This window comes from Ahaetulla prasina, chromosome 2 (genome assembly GCF_028640845.1).
Source record: "Ahaetulla prasina isolate Xishuangbanna chromosome 2, ASM2864084v1, whole genome shotgun sequence".
Taxonomy (NCBI): domain Eukaryota; kingdom Metazoa; phylum Chordata; class Lepidosauria; order Squamata; family Colubridae; genus Ahaetulla; species Ahaetulla prasina.
In genome coordinates, this window is record NC_080540.1 from 141024619 (window position 1) to 141047724 (window position 23106).

General features: G+C 39.7%; 1 protein-coding gene across 4 annotated transcripts in view; it reads left to right on the forward strand.

Moving 5' to 3' along the window:
* The window catches only part of SLC39A11 (solute carrier family 39 member 11), a 349879-nt gene that overhangs the window by 320843 nt on the left and 5930 nt on the right, over positions 1-23106 (forward strand). For 3 of the 4 annotated variants that reach the window (XM_058168375.1, XM_058168376.1, XM_058168374.1), the window contains exons 8-9: positions 21309-21407; positions 22947-23105. In XM_058168375.1, coding sequence (XP_058024358.1) covers positions 21309-21407; positions 22947-23105 — 258 coding nt within the window. The remainder of the gene's footprint in view (positions 1-21308; positions 21408-22946; position 23106) is intronic. The other variant, XM_058168377.1, reaches the window with a different exon arrangement.

Consider the following 23106-nt stretch of genomic DNA (forward strand, 5'->3'; position numbering starts at 1 on the left):
TTTATCATTTCTAATTCTTTCTCCCCAGTTCTATACTTGACAACCGTGACTTCGGGTGCCCTCCAGGAGGCTTCAGTAGAGTAGAGATGATATTACCAGAGTATTATCTAGCTGGCTGGCTCTGTCTGGTTCATGAAAACCTCTTGTACCTATACTGCAGCTAAAATAAAACCTCACATTTTCCCTTCTTATCTAAGCCTAGATAAGAAGAAAAATCCAAAGTGCATCTCACACATAATCATGCTTGCCTGCACAAGCAAAATCCTCAAACCTGACAGGATTGTGCTCTGGGCAACCAGGCAGTGCAAGGAAACATGTGAGTCTCAATCTTAGTTGCATTGAAAATTCTGAAACTTAAGCACCAACATTAACTTACTGATTCTTTTTAAACAGCCCTTGATGTCCCTGATTGTGCTCTTTGGGTTAAAATGTCTTTCTGAATCTTTTGATGTGCATGTCCTTCTTTAGTTCACTAGGACTCTGGGCACAAAACTGTAGGAAAACAACTCAGTTCTAAACTGAAGTGTGTCCAGTGAGTTTGGGATTGCAACTGACTCTTTTTTTGGCCATTCTATCAGCAATATTAAGAAGAGGATGGAAGAAGTTAAGATTGAATTTTCTAACTGTTTGTTATCAAGAAGTGCTATCCAATCAAAGGGATTTTTTTTTAATGAGCAAGACTTTTTCTATTAGTCTTATGTTCTCAACCCATTGTATTTCCTGGGATTCAGTTTAAATTGACTGTGAGAACAGATTCCCGAACTTATATAGGTAGTCCTTGACTTATAGCAGTTATATTTAATGACCGTTCAAAGTTACAGCACCACTGAAAAAAAGTAACTTATGACTGTTTTCACACTCACGACTGTTGCAGCATCCCCTTGGTTATGTGATCAAAATTCAGCTGCTAGGCAACCTGGTTTGTATTTATGATAGTTGCAGTGTCCCAAGGTCATGCAATCACTCTTTTGTGACCTTCTGACAAGCAAAGTTAATGGAGAAACCAGATTCACTTAATAACCATGTTACTGACTTAACAACGGATTCACTTAACAATTGTGGCAAGAAAGGTTGTAAAATGGCCCAAAATTCACTTGACAAATGTCTCGCTTGGCAACAGAAATTTTGGACTCAGTTGTGGTCGTAGGTCGAGGACTACCTGTATTCCGATGAAAAGAAAAGTCTGTTAGAAATATTAGTGGTTTGTGGCATCTCAAAATGCAAAAATCTCTGTCTTATAGATGGTGTTGTGATTCATTGGGGTTCTCTTTGGTGACATAATCTAATCCTGATTATTCACTACTTTGATATTTCTCATTTTGAAAGGTTGCCATGACCCATTTTTGCTGGAATTGGTTATTGTTGTCTAATTTAGATAATATTCCTGGAGAATACCCTACCTGCTGTCTTGCGGCTATCCAGAGTCACCATGTTATCTCTCTCATCTACCACTACCCTGCAAAATTCATGATCTCTCATCTCAACCTAAGTTTAAGTTTACTTTATTGTCATTGCACCTCGTACAATGAAATTAAATGCCATCTTCAATGTACATCGTACATAAGAAAACTATTAAAAGAATAAAACAAAAACACACATCCTTCACATTCTACATAATTGAATTGAAAACCCCTGAGACTGCATTCATATTGTACTAAATGGACCAAATGTACTAATGGACCAAACGTAGCTGATACCTGGTCTGTTTATTTCTTTCAGCTTGGGCAATTTTATCTTCTCTATCCTGTTGATCTGAGTCATCAATTTGCAAGCAAAAATTTAATTAATATTTAATTAGCTCTGCCAATGATCAACCTTGACAAACAGAACAAAGCCATTGGGAAACCAGAGCAGGGCAAATTACCATGGCAGATAAGCAGCCGAGCCAGTCGCTGCTGCATCATCGTCGTCCCCCCCACTCCCGCCTCTCTGAGCCTTGTGTAGTCATTAATCAAAATATCTAGCCCTCGTTGCTTACTCAGTTGGCACCGAAGTGTTATACCATTCTGCAAAACTGGTGTGTGCAATTCAGAAGAGAAGAAATTAAAGTGCATTGCCAAAGTGGGTGCCCCAAAAGGTTCCTGTTGAGCATAGCAACCTGTGGAATTCAGGCAAGGCTCTCTCCAGATGTGAGCAGAGGTATGAGTCGATCTATGGAAGATTTCCAAAAAAGGAAGGTCAAGAGAGGGGCAACCCGTGTGTGTAAATGAGCTGATTTACCCTTCTCAAAATGCCTCTGCCTCATGGGACTGATTAAAAGGAACCATATGATGGTGGAATGTTTTACATCAACCTCAGCTTGAATTTCTGAATTGTGAAGCTGCCCGCACTGAGGAAGTGGAGAGGCTGTTTTTTTGGTAGGAAGCCCCATACATAAAGCAAACACGAATATATATATTGGCAGATTGGCAATAAAAACCTGAGAAGTACTAAGAGCACATGTTGGGAAACAACTCAGAATTGAAAATTGCAGGTGCAGAAGCTAGCTTTGTGGTTGAGTCTACAGAAAGATTTTTTTAAAAACAATTTAAAAAAAAACAGAGGCCTTACTCAAAATGGAAATACAAGGCACAATTATATTCTTTATTTCCCCAGGCTTCTTTTACCTGAGAAATACCAGCATAACTGCAGAGGTGTGGAGCCTCCTTGAGCAAGTATTTTCCTGGCTTTGAGGAGGCCTGTGAATCATGATTCTTTGCTTTGGGCTGTTTATGCTGTGTTTTGCATTGCTTCTCATTGTTTACAAAGTAGAGTTCCATTTTGAGCCTTCTGCCTTTCCTATGCTGATTTTCCTCTCTCTAAAAAAGGTGGGATGAATTTGCATTCACCATCAATCGCTGAGGTAAATTCTCCTTTCCACTGTGGCTAGCTTGATCATCAGATTTAGGGAGTCAAGTGCTGGTAAGGATTAGCTTTCTGGAACCTTGTGTCAGCCAGATTGACAAAACAAGATTAAGTAGAACGTGTACTGTAGATAATTAAAAGTAATTGAGGTGGAAGCAATGGGGAACATTGGCACCAGTGTGTAGAAGTAGTCTTCAGCTTATTCTTGAGCCAAGAAGTATGGTCATAAGTCATGTTGGTCATTAAGTGGATCATCATGTGACCTTGCCCAATTTTATGACCATTTTTGTGGTAATTGTTAAGCAAATACTACAGCTGTTAAGTAAATCCACTGTCCACAATGGGCATTTTTTTGCCATAAACAGGAAGTAAACACTGATTGCTGACGAAAAACATTATAAATTCAGCAACCATTCAAACTTATAGTAGCAGTTACAACACATCCTGCTAATTGCAAGCATCACAACATCCCCACATCCCCTTAAAGCAGGGGTCTCCAACCTTGTCAACTTTAAGACTTGTGGACTTCAACTCCCAGAATTCCTTAGCCAGCTTTTCCTCACTTCCACAAGTCTTAAAGTTGACAAGGTTAGAGACCCCTGCCTTAAAGAGCATAATAATGTTGTTTTTTTCATTAAGATGGTAATAATACATGGGAAGAGAAATGAAGTTAGATGAATCCATAAAGCACTGCCCATATGTTGTCCTACAGTAAAGCTGTAAGGACAGGAGCACTCCTAAACTATGGAAGCAGTTTATTATTGAGCCACCGGGTTCAACAAATTTTTCCAGCCTACTTTTCAACTGATTCAGGAATTAGAAGGAAGCACACGAATACCTGACGTTTGCAGAGAAGACCTCTAGATTTGTCTGAGGTTGATTTTTTTTTCCAGCAGCATGTTTGCTTTTATTTATTTGAATCTAGTTTATCTTCATTTATAAGTTGTCTCTGATCACAGTGGCTTTCAAGAGCAGGGTATAGTGACATTTTCTTTGCCTATACTTCCAAATTTTTATCAGGAGAAGGAAAAAGCAAATCAATGCAATGCAAATTAAAGTTGGTAAGTACACAGACAGAGATCACCTGTTAACAAACATACTTAGTGTAGCCCTTTGTAACCAACATGAAAAGAAGATTTTTTTTAAAAAAAAAAATTCCCTTCCCTGCCTGAAAGAGATTCTTCTTTTTCTCAAATGGTCAAATAGCAGATGTTGGCAAGAAAATATAAATTTGCCTGATAAAAGACACTGGAGAAATGACACTGGAGAAATGACACTCAAGATTACCCACAAAGAATGTGTAGGAGGGACTAAGAAAAGCTGATCAGGTTCTGTTAGTTCAGCTGATTGACTCAATTTTTTTGAGAAATATATTCAGCTGGACAAAAATCAAAATACTAGTTCAAATAGTAGACTTTTCATTCATTTCATTTGGGATGTTTTTGTACAATTGGTGAAAAAAAACCCCTGCATTTACAGACACTCAACACTTTCAGCACTTTTTAAAAAGGAAGTTTTACTTAAGATTTTCATTATCATTGACTTCTGCCATCAGCCTCATAGGAATATCTTATGTGCCAATAATTGTTTTAAAAAAAATAGAAGCAACAGAGGTATTTGTTTGCATATATGATTCTGGATGGACTCTTTTAAATACTTATGGATTTTGTTCTCAGTTCAAAATCTAGAATGGTGTTAACATTTCCCTGGATCTTAGTCCCATTGTAACTTGCATGTAGCTTGCTAGACGAAAGAGGCTGTGGATGCTTTGAAAATGTTTCTGAAGAAATATTTGTTTCTGCATGAGTCCAGATTGATGATGCAAACCATGTGGCTGTCTCACTTCCAGCATGGGAAGCTGAGGAGGGCTAAGATATCCTTGGCATGGAGTCACAAATCATTCAGTGATAACGCATTTGCATTTTAAGTTTTGGATTGTTGGGTTGTGGGAATTTAACCATTGTAATTTACTCAGTAAATCATGGTCAAACAATCCATGCCTCCAATCCAAGCATCTGTTCTGTGTGGTCAGAAGGTTAACTGTAGCTTCATAGGCACCTAAGTAGAATCCATGATGAAGTCACAGCGCATGTGACATTGCTTTCCCTTCTTTGGATGCCCATGAGTAGTACATGTAGCCATCCTTCTGTTTGATTTTTCTGGTTCTTAGTGTTTTCAACGTATAAAAAGAGCTGTGGTGGCGCAGTGGTTAGAGTGCAGCACTGCAGGCTACTTCTGCTGATTACCAGCTGCCAGCAGTTTGGCAGATCGAATCTCACCAGGCTCAAGGCTGACTCAGCCTTCCATCCTTCCGAGGTGGGTAAAATGAGGATCCAGATTGTTGGGGGCAATAGGCTGGCTCTGTAAACCGCTTAGAGAGGGCTCTAAAGCACTGTGAAGTGGTATATAAGTCTAAGTGGTATTGCTATAAAAATGTTTTAACTGCATCAAAGCCTGATTTTGATTTAATTAATTTCTAAGTAGGGGTGTTCACTGGCTGTTGAAGGATGCTGCTGTCTTCTAACTCAAGCATGCTTTTCAATTCCAGATTCAGCATGTAACTCTTTGAAAAGCTGGCCTATCCCTATCCAGTGAATGAAGTCCCAGCTACATGAGATAAATATACCAACAAAGGAGAGGTTGTATTGAAAATGAGTTTAAGGAATGCGTTTGTGATCGTGATTCAGATAATAGAGGAAAAAACATAAATTTACAAGTACTATTGAAAATATTTTAGATAGAGATTGAATTCTGCCTTCAGACCACCCAGTTTTAATTCACAGATGTGCTTTCTTTTCTATTGAAATAAAATATTTTAATAACCTTTACAAGGCTTTAAACCTCTATCCAGCTCTAGACCTTCTTGGGATCAATGCTGCTGCATCATTAAATTGTACTTTGTGTGTGGCCTTGCCAATGCTAACATGCAATTTATACTTTGAGGAGGAAAAGGCATTTCTAAGGAGCTAAAGGCAGCAGGCTTTCGGAGGAAGGTTCTTTTTAAAGCAGTTCCAAAAATAGTATGAGCTTAATATTTGACCTCCAGCTTGCCTGCCTGGCCTGGCTACAGTAAAGATTTCTTTTTTAAAACAATGCCACAAAGAATAGAAAGACTAATAATCAAAAGCCAGATAATTTGTATACTGAATACTTTGCTTTCTAGTTCTCAATCAATTAGGAATATTTTGATTACTATTGCTATGTTACTTAGTGGACTCAAGTCCAGTACATGGGTGGCCAACATGTGGCTTAAGCACATGTAACGTGATGATGGGTAAATGGGCCATTATGAAGCTCAAGTGACTAAATATTCTAATGGTAGATTTAGACACTGTTGTTCATCCCTTGGTTTGACAGACAAGAATTCTAAGCAGAGGAGGTTGGTATACATCTGTAGGGCTTACTCACTGGAGCCCCTGCTACATTTGCAGACAGCAGGTCCCTAATGGTTAGTGCTAAGCATCTGTGCAAATGAGTGGAAAAGAGTCTCATCAGAATTTCTGATTAAAGGCAAAGTTTTAAACTAGGTGGACTAATGGTTCAATGAATGCAAATATGAATCCTGTGTGTGTCCTTACAAGAATTTGTGGCTGAACCATGGTGGTCAGAGAGTTGCTTACTACTGGTCTAAAATCACAAGTACAAAATAAACGCACCTAATCGCAAATGGCACCAATGCTATTTTATGGTGCTGCTTTTCTTAATGAAAGACATGGAAGCAGTAACTGTGCCTTTTCCTAATTGTGGCTTCCTGTACGTTGCTTTTATATTAATCCAAGTTTTTGAAAGCAGCTATTTGACTATGAAGTAGCTTTCCATGGAAAACATTATGGTAGAAATATTTGGAGGCCCGAGGAAGCAAAGCTGGGTATAAAAACAAGGTATTGCTGAATTGGGTTTGGCATCTGATTAGACAGAAGGAGACAACCTCAGATGGCAACTGTTGGGGCAGGAATAGTGTGAAGTGTTTGGAATAGATGGCTAGAGGTCTGCTTTGTACCCCTTAGCAAGTCTTTTTACCTTGAGTGCAAGGGAGGACTAGTCAGTAGGTATAATGGTGTGTGTGAATGGCTTTGGGAGACAGCAGGGAGAGCAGCAGACTGGCAAGCAGCATTTCAGAATAACAGAGTTTGAAGGGACCTTGGAGGTCTTCTAGCCCAATCCCCCTACCCAAGCAGGAGACCCTGTATCATTCCGGACAAATGGCTCTCCAAACTCTTGTTTAAAAACTCCAGTGATGGAGCACCCACAACTTCTGAAGGCAAGCCACTCCACTGATTAATTGTTATGCCAGGAAATTTCTCCTTCGTTCTAGGTTGGTTCTCTCCTTGATTTGCAGTTTGCAGAAGGAAAGAGGGCATGGGAAGCACTTCAGAAGGGACCCTTTCCTAGTTTTCCAGAGAGTAAAGAAGAGGAAGAGAGAAATGCTTTCAGACTGGCTAGATTGGTTAATGTAATCATCACAGGTACTGTATATGTGGTACCTTGCTCAATAGTAGTACCTGGGAGAAGGATCTTAAGAGTCCTAGTGGACAACCATTTAGATATGAGTGTGCAGCAGCTGCCAAAAAAGCCAACACAGTTCTGGGCTGCATAAACAGAGGGTTAGAATCAAGATCACGTGAAGTGTTAATATCACTTTATAATGCCTTGGTAAGGCCACATTTGGAATACTGCATTCAGTTTTAGTCACCACGATATAAAAAAGATATTGAGACTCTAGAAAGAGTGCAGGGAAGAGCAACAAAGATGATTAGGGGACTGGAGACTAAAACATATGAAGAACGGTTGCAGGAACTGGTTATATCTAGTTTAATGAAAAGAAGGACTAGGGGAGACATGATAGCAATGTTCCAATATCTCAGGGGATACCACAAAGAAGAGGGAGTCAAGCTATTCTCCAAAGCCCCTGAAGGCAGGACAAGAAGCAATGGGTGGAAACTAATCAAGGAGAGAAGCAACTAAGGAGAAATTTCCTGACAGTTAGAACAATCAATAAATGAAACAACTTGCCTGCAGAAGTTGTGAATGCTCCAACACTGGAAATTTTTAAGAAAATGTTGGATAGCCATTTGTCTGAAATGGTGTAGGGTTTCCTGCCTGGGCAGGGGGTTGGACTAGAAGATCTCCAAGGTCCCTTCCAACTCTGTTATTATGTTATGTTATGTTATGTTATGTTATGTTATGTTATGTTATGTTATGTTATGTTATGTTATGTTATGTTATGTTATGTTATGTTATGTTATGTTAATCATACAATAAAAATAGAGCTGGTGTTCACTGATGTTCTTCCTGGCTGAAGTACCTCAAAGGGCTAACATCAATCTCAATCCTTCTGGGGACTGAGACATCTTTTACATGCTGCTTGTACAGTCTGTGACACTTATTCTTGTCTCCCAGGGTTATTCTCGCATACCATTACAGTAGGCAACAATGCTTACACTAGGGTACACTAGGCCATCCTTGACTAGAGTACCCAGCAGACCTGAAGAAGAAAAACTCATTGAAGCAGTGGTATCTTTGACCATTCTGGCCAGTCTGGCTTTGCACTATAATCTCTATAGCTTTTCATCATTAACCTATGAAAAGTGTAAGTCTAAGCATCTGGTGGTTTCTGAGTTGCCAACCCTGGTCCTTGAACTTTTTCACAAATGTTTTCTTCTTTCTTTCAATAAGTCTTTATGTCAAATAAGGGCCTGCCCTACCATGAGGCAAAGAGAATTGGCTGCCCCAGGCAAGTGATACCAGAAAGTACTTGCAGCCGTGGCAGCTCTATACGCTTATTTCTAAGCATCTCCTGCCTGGACAGGAGCAGGATGCCAAAGTTGTTCCTCACAGGAAAACGCAGTGAAAAGGGATGTGTGCATTCAGTTAGCAAATATTCATCTCCAAATCCTCCTGAGTTATTTGGTTTTATACAGCTGTTCTCTTTAAATAAATAAAAAACATTTGCAAAATAATTAAACGCAATCAATGCTACCAGTTTGGACAGGTTCACTTGAACCGGTGGCAGCGGCAGGTGGTTTGGAGAACTGGTAGTGTCAGCAGCGCGGGGCTCTGCCCACCCGCCCGGATGTCGTTACTTCCTGGTTTTAACCAGGAACTAACCTGTTTTTTTCCCTCTGTGCATGCACAGAGGGTCCAAAATTGCACATGACGTGCAGAGCGCGTACTTCCAAACCAGAAGGGAAGGTAAGTAGATTTCACCCCTGAATCAAACCATCTAACATAATTATATCCAACATTGTTTAATAAGAGCAGGTTAAAACAAGTTTAAAAGCCAAGGGAGTGAAAGGCTTTAAATATATATAAATGTATTGGAGATAATGAATTCACTGAGTCATTGGAAATTTGCTAAATTTGCTAAAATAAACAGAGGTTTATTTATTGAAGCTATAAAGAATCACTACTTCTGTTTCATTCTTCTTGTGCATTTGGGCAGTGTGAAAACAGCCTGTAATTATGTACACTGAAATAATAATGACTGTTATTATGGTTGGTTACAGTCAGCCAGATGTTTTGTCTGTATTTGGCATTTTTACCCATCTACTGAGTCCTTTCCTAGAATCTAGGATAGGCAGATGTTGTTTGATGATACTAAAGGTATTGTTGTAGGACAGTGATGACTAACCTTTTCTGGACTGAGTGCCCAAAGCGGCCGAACCCCCAAAACGCAATGTATGCACGCCCCCCACATGTGCCACTGTGCATGCTCACGTGCCCCCTTACACTTCCCCACCCCCGCGCATCTTACAGGGCCCCCTTGCATTTGCCCCACCCACCCCCACACATCCCGCCCTCCGCGCATGTGCGGCAGAGACCCGAAGACCAGCTGGCCAGCAGGAGGCACACGTGCATGCATAGCGGAGCTGAACTGGGGCGACAGCTCGTGTGCCATCAGAGAGGGTGCTGCATGCCACCTCTGGTGGTTCACCAGCAAGGTTGTAGGATGTAAGCTATTCCTGGCCTCCCTGGATCTCTCAGCAGCTTTTCATACCATTGACCATGGTATCATTCTAGACTAGCCGCAGGGTTTGGGAACAGGGGCCACTGTTCTCCAGTGGTTCTCTTCCTTCCTCAGTAAAGAGTATTTAATTGTGTTTAAATTACAATTAAATGCAATTGTAGTTCAATTGTATTGCAAAATATTTTATGATATTGTCGTTTATACTTTTATTATAAAAATCAATGTCGTTATTATGAAGGAATGTTTTTATTACTTCTTGATAATTTTGTTTTTTGTTTTAATATGGATTTAATTCAGTATAGAAACCTAGACTCCAGACTCTTGTGCGGCAGAACTCCAAAAGATTGGGGAGTTTTAATAACGTTTCTCTGAAGTTCTTTCTCTGTACTTGTCTTATGCAAGACAGCAGGCTTTTTTTTTTAAAATAAAAAAAAGGGGGGGACTGGGGAGGCGAACTTTGCATGTGGAGGCAGCAGGGTTTAACAGGTAAGGCAAGTATGGGGAAGTGCTCAAGGCTTACCCGAGAAGCCCTTCCCACCTGCAACCCTGATCAAACACCTTGACAGGTAACCAGAGTGGGAAGCCATGACGTAATTGTAGAAACCCCAAACAATCGGCCCTTTCATGGCAATACGATAACAATCAAAACAGTATGTTAAGGTCCCAGCCATACAAGAATACACATGCATGTAGGGAGTTGAAGCCAAAGTGAAAACGAGCTTGTTAAGAATATGTAGCCTACTTTCATAATCAGCCTACCAAAGAATAGGCCTTTCAAAACAAGGGTTTAGCCTTACAGAAGGCTTTCTGTGCCTTGACCTTTCAAATACGTGGGGATGCCAAATTCTTTTCTTTGCCACTTTTTACAGAAGCACAAATAGAGATCTTCAAGGTGAGGCCATGCCAGCTGGCAAAATAGCTATGTAGGGTTAGAGAAACCAGTAGAAAGATGCCCATTTAAGATAGGCTAATGTTTATAAAATAAGATACCGCTCAATATGTACAAGCCAATTACAAAGATACAAAGCTGGCTAATCAAAAGATAAGGAATCTGGAGATATCACCAGCTCTTTTTCGAGTACACAGTGAAGAATACTCAGTAGTACTTGCTTTTTTTTAAGGCAAACACTTGTTTTTAGCACTGATGAGACAATATCAGTATAGGATTATATAAAATTACTGGCATATTTTACTAGTATATTTAAAACATTCTAAAAATAATATAAAATAGTATATACTATTTTACTAGAATATTTACTACTATAAAAATACTAGTATATTTTGGATTAAGAATATGTATGATACCTTTATGCTTTGTCTGCAAAAAATAAGCTCTTTAGAGCAATGGTTTAGATTTACTGCTTGGCCTTGTCTGGGCTCTAAATCTATATGAGATTGGTACCTGGCTGGTACCTGAATAACAGAATTAGGATGGGGACAATTCAGGAGCCTGGACAATTGAAGATACTTTCTGGACTTCCCAGGTCAAACCATTTCTACGTGGTACTCAACAAAGAAACCAAAAGCCGCTTGTGGAGGTGACCTTGATGTCACCAGGAATCAAGCTTGCTTTGAAGAAGAATTTATTATTACACCGTTTCTTTTAAAAAGCATTTACTTAATTACTACCCTACAAGCTGTAATCATAAAATCAGGACTGTTGGTGATTAAATTTCTAAACCAGTTGTGGTCTGAAGAAATGTTGTTACAATTTTTAAAAAATGGCAAGAATTAACGTTGTATCCATATACTCACAATGATCCACTAAATGGGACTCTTACCAGTCTTACTGAAATTAAAGTGGTCGAGATTGACAATTTATTTCAAACCATTTAATGATATTCCATTACTGCAGCATAGGCAACCTCTATAATTAATTTCTAAGGTTGACATTTAGATTCTTACATGAGAATTTCAGAACCAAACTTATTTTTTGGAGGGGGGTTGTATTAGGGTGGGGTTAGTTACAATTTAAAGACTACCCAACTCCAAATGACTCTGGGCAGCTTACCTTCTAAAAAAGCACATTTAAAAAAAGGAAATGGAACATAGAATCTACAAGACAAACTAGCAGTAAAAACATCATACAAAGGTTCAACCACTATGCTGCTTGAAAGCCTGGGAGAACAACCAAACATTTCGATGACTTTCTGAATGTCATCAGGATGGGGAACCATTAATACCCTGAATGTCTTCAGGGTAGTAACTAAGTAAGTCTAAATGTGGTGGGGATGTTATTCCAGAAGGTGGGTGCTGGGAGAAAGTCCCCAATGGCTAAATTGGAGACTTTGAATTTAATTGCATCTGGAATGCAATACCAGTTGAAGATATTGCATTCCAGGCGCAATTCTGGTTCACCGGACAAGAAAAGCAATTGGAGAGAGGCAGTCCCTCAAATAGTCAGGGCCTATTGTGAGAACTAGCACCTTGAATTTCACCTGGAATGCAACCGGTAGCCATTGCAGCTCAGGGAGCAGTGGCATAACATGGACATACCACAGCATGTAGAGCATTTTACAGTAGTTAATTCCTGAGCTGTCTAGGGTGGGAGTGACTATAAAAATATGAGTTCACATTTGCATTGACCTTGCTTATTTAATTTGAACATTTTAAAAAGCAGGAAATTTGAATACCGCTGATAGTTTTGATTTTGGCAGGTTTCACATTTATTTATTTATTTATTTATTAATCACATCTATATACCGCCCTATCTCCCGAGGGACTCAGGGCGGTTCACAGGCAAGTAAAAGACATATAAATACACACTAAAACCACATTTAAAAAACTTATTCTACAAAGCCGAATTAAAAAGCAATATAAATAATAAAAACCCATTTAAAACCAATATAAATTTAAAAACTAATCCAGTCCTGCGCAAATGAATAAGTGTGTTTTAAGCTCGCGACGAAAGGTTCTTTAAAATCGTGATGCTTTTTCTTAACTGGTTTTCAGATGGGGGGAAAAAAGCAATATGGAGCTGGGCCCCTCTTCTTTGGAGGAGGAGGAGGAGGAGGAGGAGGAGCAGCAGCAGCAGCAGCAGCAGCTCTGGGCATCAGTCCTTAATGTCTTATTGGTTGTTAAATAATGAGCTGTGATCAGTGGTGAAATCCAAATTTTTTTACTACCAATTCTGTGGGCTTGGCTTGGTGGGTGTGGCTTGGTGGGCATGGCAGGGGAAGGATATTGCAAAATCTCCATTCCCTCCCCACTCTGGGGCCAGCCAGAGGTGGCATTTGCCAGTTCTCCAAACTACTCAAAATTTTCACTACCGGTTCTCCGAACAGCTCAAAATTTCTGCTACCTGTTCTCCAGAACCTGTCAGAATCTGCTGGATTTCACCCTTGGCTGTGATGGCCCTATTGGTCTTCCTCAGAAGACAGATGATCTATTGGCCTCTTGGGAGAAGGATAGCTCATCTGGTAACAGAAGCTGCCTGACATTTTCTCCTCCATTATTGTACAGGGCCATTAGCCCTGGGACTTCGTGATTTAGACGGTAAAAGAAGCAGCAAACATCCCACCTGCTTCTTCACTCTTGCATGCCAGCCACCAAATAGAGTCAGATATTTTATGCCTGAGGTTTTGTAAAGAATGTTCAATTCTTTAAAAGTTCACCTGCCTCAGTAGCAGGATGAAAGGCCTCTTGCTTTGTGCTTGCTACTCGTCTCCCTCTGCTATAGTCATATGAAAATATTGGGAGTGTGTTATGAATCAACATTGTCCTGAGCAGACTGCAGTGTTGAATGCCATTTTCCTGGCATGTGCAAAATTTGAAATTCGCCATCATATTCAGTTAATAAATACCATTGTAGGTCAGATGTCAAATACTGTGGAACCTGACTTTTCGCATATCATGTCTAGTTGGATGTTGAGTCAGAGGAAATGGGAGTATTCAGAAATAAAACACAATCTGCAGAGGAAAGAATTGAGTGATGCACGTAGACCAAAATTGTCTTATTCCTTTCGAGTTTTCCTAATGACATTGATAAAGATACACTTTTATATCTCTGGAATAACTTTAAAAAGCTGTCCTATCTGACCATATGTTATTTATTAATTTAGATGCTGTTCTTCCTTTTCTATTATTCAGAGTTCGAGTCTGTTTTCTAATATCTGAATTGTTTTCCTCTCTCCCTGGTGTTAATAAACTCATGAATTCAGTTGGCAGCTGTTCTTTTCAAAGTGTTGTTTGCTGTCCTAGAAGTGTGAACATCCCTTTGTGCAATTTCATAAAAGAAGCTGTTGCTCTTCGGTGTATTGTAATCCTGTTTATATTACGACACTGGGTTTTTGGTATGTGCAGTGTGCGTGGGGGGGGGTGATGCATTTTTTTTAATAATGTCCATTTTCTTCCTCTGCCATATGAGGGAGCCTTCAAAGAGTTTCTTCCTAGTTCTTCATAATGGATCATTTGTTTTCCATAAAACTTTGGTGGAGTTGTGATCTTCCCTTGTGCAGAGTTAAGAAGCAATCTTAAAATGAACAGATGGTATTTACACAGCACCAATCACAAAAAAGCTCTTGTTCAAGCGTTTTAGAGAGCAACCTTCTTCACTGCATTAAGCATACCATCACAAGAAATTCTTTCCCAAGGTTAACATGCTTTTGTACACAACTGCAAACAGAACTCCTTTCTCTTTCCCATCATGTGCATGTTGAGCAAAGGACCAGGGGACCACCTTCTTAGCATTACAAACTCAGTTATGGATAGCCATGCAATTGGCAATAATATCATTTCATACCCAGATTAATTCCTAGGAAATCTTACTGTTTCTGAATAAGCGAAAGGTAGTGTTCTTTCCATTATCTTAGCCTTTTAAAAATATAGTAACTGGTATTGATTTTTTTTTTTAATGGTACTCTCAATTTGAAATTTATGTTACAACACAGGTTCAAAGCAGTGGCAAAATCTGAACCGGTTTACTACCTGTTCAGTGGCTGCGCATGCACACCGCGCACCAAATGCGAGGTGCACGCGTGCGGTGCATGCCCAAAGGAGGCATGTGGTAAGTAGAACAGCACACGGGGGGGAGGGGGGTGATCAGCTGTGGCAGGGCAATTTTTTTTTTATTTTTAAAAGCATTTTTTTTACAACCTCTTTGACTGAAGAGGTTGTAGAAAAAAGTGCTTTTAAAAGTAAAAAAAAAAAAAGGCTCTGATGATCCGGAAACTCAGCTGTGGTCATCAGAGCCATTTTTTTTAACCTTTTAAAAGCATTTTTACAACCTATTTGGCCGAATAGGTTGTAAAAAATGCTTTTAAAAGGTTAAAAAAAAGGCTTTGACGACCGTGTGGCTCAGCTGGGCATGGGGGGGGGGCAGGGATTTTTGCTACCGGTTCTCCAAACCACCTGCTGCCGTCGCTACCGGATCGTCCAATCTGGTCTGAAACGGGAGCATTTTACCTCTGGTTCAAAGTATTTAAATAAATAAGTTAAGTCATCATCCCGTACATCAGAGAACAAGCCTACAAGACCAAAGTAATTTTGGCTTCCAAATGTTTTGCTAGTAGGGTATTGCTTAAGGAAACCCTTTTTACTCTTTGGTAAAAGTACTGTGGCCTTTTAAGACTCTTCACAGTAAAAATTTTTCCTACTATTAAAACAATAAGGAAACCAAGATTGCATTTTCCAGTCACACATCCTCTGAGGAAACTGATGGTTGTACTTTTCAGTGTGGTTTAAAAATGCATGAATACTAATTCCACAAACTTACCTTCCAAATTAATAGATAGATTTTATTCAACCCTAATTAAATTTCAAGAGCTACTAGAGTTACAGTGATAGTGATTGTTGCCCCCAGAAGGAACTCTTAGTTGCCATCCTGGGGGCAGAGCAGTCTCTAGCAGTGCAGTGGCTCCTCCTTTAATTACTGTTGGAGCCCCATCTTGACTATTTTAGATTTCATCTCACCCTGCCCCCCCTCCTTCCCCTGATGCTGCTTTCCAGAGAGTTGAGTCCTAAGGAGCTTCATGGAAAGGATGAGGCTACATTACAAGAAGATCTAAAGAATTAGCTGCCTGCCAGTAGACTAATGTCTACATTTGCTAGAATCCTCTTTCTAAAAAAAATGGGTTCCAAAAAATGGACTCTCTAATATTATTCATTTCTAAGAACTTTGTCCCAATTATAATTTCCCGGGAAACATTTTACAGAACAGGCTGAAGATCCTAGCTCATGTTGTGAACTGAGGGATGTTTGCAAAGAGATCATTGAAGCAATTATATGGCCTTGTTAATCTTTGCCAAGTAGTGTCTCATCTTGTTTAGATGCTCTGTCGGAAGAAAGGCCCTACCTGGGTCCTGAATCACTAAAAAGAAAATCCAGAGACCTGCTTTTGTTACTCTCAAGCTAAGACAGATCCTTCATAGCTTTCATCCTCATATTTTTATGCTTGTATTGTCATCAGTTCTGCTTAATCTTGTGCTGTTGAACTTAAGAAAAGGTCCTTCATCTAGCTTTAGCATCTGGCTCTTTATTCTTTTTACAATTAAACATATACTGTTTTAACAACAGATTTGGCTTATTAGTTTCCGTAATTTGGGTGTGGTTAGCTAGCATGGAAAAGAGACATAGAGCCTGATGGTATTTTGGACTGACAGCCACAGAGAATTTCTTTCCAAATGTCCAGAATACTGGCAGTAAGTGGGATTTAAATGTTAGCAATTCCATGTTTAAAGAGTGTTTGTAAATTCCAAAAGGCAGTTCCATTTGAACATGCCATCGTTTCCATTATCAGACACTCCCTGAAAGTCAAGAAAAGAAACATTGCCTTGCACAAACGTATTTTCCGTTCAAAAGTAAGACCAAGAAGGATAGGGATTGTTTGATTCCCTGTTTCATCAAGATGTTTAATGTATATAATTAGCTCAGCTTTTGCCTAGTTCCTTTTGTTTTCCTGTTCCCGTTTTCCATCATCACCTAACTAACCCATCCTTTCTCTACAGGACAAACCAAAACAAAGATTCACCTAACTGCTCTTTCTTTTTCCTTTTCTTTTGAAGGCAATAACTAGAACAAGGTCAAGATGGGCTTTGCCTTCTGGTCAGGGAAAGTGGCAGTCTGTGGTTTCCTTTTTAGCACAGCCTCGTCCATTCACATTTCTCTCTCCCACTCATTAGCTTGTTGTGGTTGGAGCTAGTAATAGCTGTTTTGTAGAGGCAGGGGAGGAGGGGAGCGTGTGGAGACAGCAGCTCTCCTGTTTTCTTGAAAAGATGATTTTTCCCTCCTTTCCCTCCTTCCCTTGATTCTCATCAGTTTGTCCTGGCCTCCTCCTTTCTGTCAGCTGTTAAAAAGTTAAGCAAACAGGGAATGATTGTTTTTTTCTCCCCTTCCATCCCAAGTCTTATTTTGCTAATAAGAAGAAAGAGTTTAGTCTGTCAGAAAGGATCTCTCTTGCAGCTGTTGCATTTTCTCTGCCTGAAGAATGAAGCCCCACTTTGTGCAAGAGATGGGAGGCTCCCAGTAAGGGAAAGAACAGAGGGCACAAGAAGGAAGCCCTGCTGTTTTTCAACTCCATATTTCAGAGGGGAAATCTTCCTTCTAAAGCCACCAAAGATGGGAGATAATTGCTCCTGGTGCTTGCTGGAGACTGTCTAGTGATGAATCAAGCTACTACACAATCCCAAAGGATATATATATCCTGGATCTATTCTGTACTCATAGGTGGCATTTCTTTTCAATCAGCACATCACACAAAGCACCACCCTTTTGTCCATTACTGAGCTCCGTTAATGTGTCAGAGACTGCCCCGGAGCTCAAGTGTTCCATCAGTTTTCCCATTCACAATTCCCTGAAGAACAGGAAAAAGCATGTCCTTTATATAACACAGCTGCCTGCACGCATGAGCTCAGTAAAAGCTGCTAATGTTTCCTTTCTGTGCTGTAGATGCTGCTAAGTGAGATTGAAACGCTTACTGGCCTGCTCCTTTGATTCAAGAATAGCTCTGCCATATATCCCAAATAATATACGTACTGTACAGAACTGGTCATCCAGTCAGGAGAATGGGGCAAGTCTACACAGGCATAAGTTGTACATATATACTGCACAGAAGATACCTTTAGGAAAGGCAACCTTTCAACATTACCGTAGGTGTAACCTGGTTGGGTTTTGAATGGCGCTTGGCTTAGGTTACTTGGACTGAAATGATACTGTAAGTGTGTGTGGCATAAGAGGGGTTACTATAGGGCATGACTGAGCCTTGTAGGTAGAGCCTTGGAGAGAACAGAAAGGTTTGCACCACTCTCATCCGGAGCCTGCCCTCTGGCGTTGTTAATCCTTCATGCTTGAGAGCAGCAAATTCCATCATCAAACAGGGAAACTCAAGAAGAGGAGCTTAAGTTTCCTTCAAAATTCCATTTTAGGAAAATTTTGCAGGCAGGCATCCCACCGTAGAGCAAGTGGCCCCAGTTTCATAAGCATTCATTCAGCAGCATCCATGCCAAGCACGTAATGTAACAGGCGCTCTTTTTCTCCTATACCACCGATGCTGGAATGGAATGAAACTCAAACATTTGCTGGTAAAGCTCACTTCTTATTAATACACCCTTCTGTTCTATGAGAACAATCGGGCTGATTCACTCAACATTTTGTCTGTAACCTTTTAGAATTTAGTTACTTTAAATCCCCTGACTCTTTCTTGGAAAGTACCTATAGGGAAGTAACATTTTATTATTCCAAGTACAATCATTTTCTTTCCAAGAGTTGGTTTTTAAAATATATCTTGTTACAGTTTTCGAAGCAAAAAAAGTGATAAAAAATTGATTGTGAGGAGTGTGGAGACGTAAAGGTTCCCCTCGCACATATGTGCTAGTCATTCCCGACTCTAGGGGGTGATGCTCATCTTCGTTTCAAAGCTGAAGAGCCAGCGCTGTCCGAAGACACCTCTGTGGTCATGTGGCCGGCATGACTAAACGCCAAAGGCGCACGGAACGCTGTTACCTTCCCACCAAAGGTGGTCCCTATTTTTCTACTTGCATTTTTTACGTGCTTTTGAACTGCTAGGTTGGTAGAATCTGGGACAAGTAACGGGAGCTCACCCTGTTACGTGGCACTAGGGATTCGAACCGCTGAACTGCCGACCTTTCGATCGACAAGCTCAGCGTCTGAGCCACTGAGCCACCACGTCCATAATCACATAATCACAGTTAAATCATAAATAGCATGATAGCATTATTTTGCAGGATTGTTGTGTTATAAGAAAATACTTGTCTCCAGATTGCGTATTAATATTTGTAGAGATATGACTGAGCAATGTATTCTTACTTTCCCTCTTCTGCTCTCCCTCCCTGAGTGATCCATCTGTTCACCTACTACTCCTAGTGATTATTGGTAGCCCATTCTTAGCTTCCTTTTTTTTAACACAACATGTTTAGATGCAAGCAGTATCTTGTAATGGAAACTCGGCTTCCAGAACTGAGCTCCTCTGAAGTATAGAGGCAGTGAAAAGGATACAAGGCACTACTGGTGATGGAAAGGAAAGGGCAGGTACATTTTATGTGCATAAAGCACTTTGCAATTCTTTGTTCATTTATCCTTTCAGTAAGCCACTAACATAGATTCTGCAGAGATTGTGACTTGGCCAAGCCCACCCAGTGAGCTTTGTGGTTGGAAAGAGATTACAATCTAGATTTCTCACATTAAAATTCAATATTGTGTCTACATAACCACATTGCTCTCTTCTTACCTCTTCAGATGAAACTTGCTCAAATTCAAGGCTACATGTCTATTTTAAGGACAATTAAATCTTGGTGATTTGACATTTCTAGAAAAATTATGTTTCTACTCATCGGCAGTTAAGCACTGAATAGATGAACTGTTAGATCCTTACCTGTTAACATTGGTCAGCTGTCTTTTTAAAACATCGTTATCAGTTGTAATCAGTTACTCAGTGTTTAACAGTACATTAACAACTTTAAGAAGCTTATTGTACATTTTAGCCATTAGATTTGTTTACATATTATTAGAAGGTTTCAAACCCAGGCAATACATTTGCCCTTATTTTATTAAGCTGTATATCCAACAACCAAATTAGAAGATATAAAGCATAAAGTAAGTGGATGATTTATTTCCTTTTGACAAAGGCATATATGTACATTCTGTTTTCAGATATCCTAGCCTATGTCTGTTAAGCAGTACCACCAATACTTTTCTTACTTTCTGAGTATACCCGTATTACCTTCTACCTTTTAAGAATACAAATACTGTACTCTATGTTAGAATGATGAAAGTTGTACACACTTTCTTCCAGTCCAAGAATGCTTTTTTTTTTATTGAATGAAAAGAGATATTCAACCTAGAATGTCAAAGACATCAGATTTTAGAAATTGCAGACTACTCAATTCTGTCTTAACAAAACAACAACAAAAAAACCCTCACAAGCCAGCAATTATCTAGACAAAATATATAGCAAAAACCATATTATAGAAGGTTGCATACGGAAAGTCATATGGAAGGGGCAATTGTGGTCAAAACTACAAAAATAAAGTGATATGTAAAGCTGTGTTCTAGGGCAGGAATGGAAAACCTTCAACCTTAATCTAGCTACAAAGCCTTGAATCCCCCACCCTTTCAAAGTCCCCCCTCCTTTTGATCACAAGTAGTCAATCAAACTATCTGAGCTGCGTCTACTGTTTCCTCTTTGAAGAAAGAAGACTCATGCAGCCGAAGTAGAGTTGAGCTATCTCAAGAGAGGTAGATATTTGATATCTGGACCTGCTGTAGCTTTGGGAATGATTGATGTGGCTGGCTTGATCACAGAAAATTCTTCTGTTCTTTGGTGGTGTTTGGAAAGAGTTTATTATTCATATATGAACACTCATGAGTGTGATATAGTTCTTAAGAATGTAAGGAGCTCCAGATTCCGACCGTTTCATTCTTGCCTACTCTATATAATGTTGTGATTCTCCACCTCTGAGTGACTTTTGTGAGGAATCTCTTGAAGTCTCCAGAATGGGACATGTTATTTGTCTATGTTTATGACTTAGCTCAAAATACACTTTTGGAGAAGAGAGCAAGGTAAGTTTAAGCCTCAATATCTTGGAATCTTTTGCCCTGTGGGGAAAAAAAATATACAGTGTACATTAGGCAACATTAGCCTCAGCACCTTTCTTACCATTTTACAATGTACCATTGCCATTTTTTTCTCCTTTTGTTGTGGGGGTGTTTTCGGTGTGTGCTTCAGCTCTTTGGAATTCAACTGAGTTAGCTATTTTAAGGTTGCTTTTTTTTTTTTTTTGACAAGTTTTCTCTCCACCCACCTCTATGTCTCTTTGCCTCCCAGAGGCATTGTTAAGTTGAGGAACACTTTGAAGATGAAAATCATGAGCTGGATGCCAAGCATTAGTTATTACATTAGGCCTCAAGGGCTAAAAACATTGACATTAAAGAGATGTGTTTAATCATAAGGATTTCTTTTCCAGTAGAGGACGATCCTTGTAACTTTCCCCCATCCTTATACAACATCAATGTTATATAAATCTGTTTCATTTTATTCGTATAGGAATTTAGCCATTGGGATTGGCATTCAGAATTTTCCAGAAGGGCTGGCTGTCAGCCTTCCCTTGCATGGGGCCGGATTTTCAACATGGAGAGCCTTCTGGTAAGCAAGTCAGATTGTTACTCCGGTGTTTCCTTGTGTTTTCTTCACTGTTATCTGCTTTAATAGTCAAACTAAAATGCATAAAAATGGCTTTGAGTCATACTATCCCTTTAATGCAAGGAAAATGCTGCTATTTCTATTGATAGTTCTCAAACTTTTTATTCAGTGAAAACATGTGGTCCCCGAAGAGTCTCTTGTGCAAATGGAGTTTTCCTGCCAAATATTTTACAATTTCATTGAAGGCATTGATCCTAGCTTTTTACCAAAATGAAGGATAAAGGGCAGCTGCCGGTGGTTATCTGAACTTAAAAAACAAAACAAAAAACCAATAGCAGTGCAATCTTCTTGTTTCTGTGATGCTTCGTGCAAAAGGAATAATGTTTCTAGTCCATCTCACCATTGCCTGAACTGGGTAAACAGTATAATTGAGGGAGAATTTGCCAATTTTTTAAATAGTGTTTGCTGCCTACAAATGAAATAAACTGCTGGGTCACACTAGACTTTATTTTTTTTACTGTCAACTGATCCAGACCGGATCATGTTTATCACATGTTAGCCATAAAGTCAGAGAATTGGGCACCCTCCAAATGTTTTGGATTTCATCGAATAGCCCCAATCTGCCTGGTTAGTACCAATAGTTGGAGTTATAGTTCAAAATCTACTCAGTTTTCAACACTGATCCTAATGCCCACATTCTAATGCTTCAATAAATCTACACCTGAGGGCTCATGTGAGGACCCCTCAATGCCTCCGTACCCTTTATACACATCCTGTAATGCGGTTTTATTTCTCCCTGGTTGGTCTGTCATATTAATTTCCTAATTTTTGCCCCCTTCCAGTTTTACCTAACAGCATTGATTTGAAATTTTGATTTTTTTTAAAAAAAAAATTCATAAATAAATTTGAATTGTAATAACTGCAATAAAGCACACATTCTCCAAAGCCCTCAAATTGCTCTGCCATATACCTGCTAGCACATCTGCATGCTATACTAGTTAGAAACCTTCTGCTGAAGAGAGAGAGTTCAATGTCACCAATTGAATGCCCTCTGGATGTATTAGGCCAATTGCATATAGTAAGAATATGCAGAGAAGATGAGGGTCCTCACTGGGATTTTTAGATCTCTTAAGAGACATGGAGCCTTTAACCTCCTGAAAGTTTCGTAGAGAAACTAAGTGGACCAGATAAATTAGGAATATTACACGCTGAGTCGGGAGAGAGAGACAGAGGAACAGAGAGGGCCTGCCTGATGTTCCCATATTTCTTCCAGAGCTTTTGGTCACTTCTCAGTCTAAAGGTGGGATGATCTCCTAGATGTTTGCTCAGGAATGACTTGGAGAAGCTTCTGTTTGTTTTTCAAAGGCTGATAAACATCCCTGACCCCGGGGAAGAACTTGGCAGAGAGAAGGGAAAGAGCTGATCTTATATTGACTCTGAGTTCTCCAAAGGGTGGCAGTTGAGGGGGGAAACAATCCACGGCATCTAGAAGGAAAGAGATCCTCTGTCTCTTGAGTGACATTTTGCTCCATTGCTTTACAGGTATGGGCAGTTGAGTGGCATGGTGGAGCCCCTAGCTGGGATCTTTGGTGCTTTTGCCATAGTGCTAGCAGAGCCTCTCCTCCCATATGCTTTGGCTTTTGCTGCTGGAGCAATGGTATATGTAGTGATGGATGACATCATCCCAGAAGCACAGATCAGG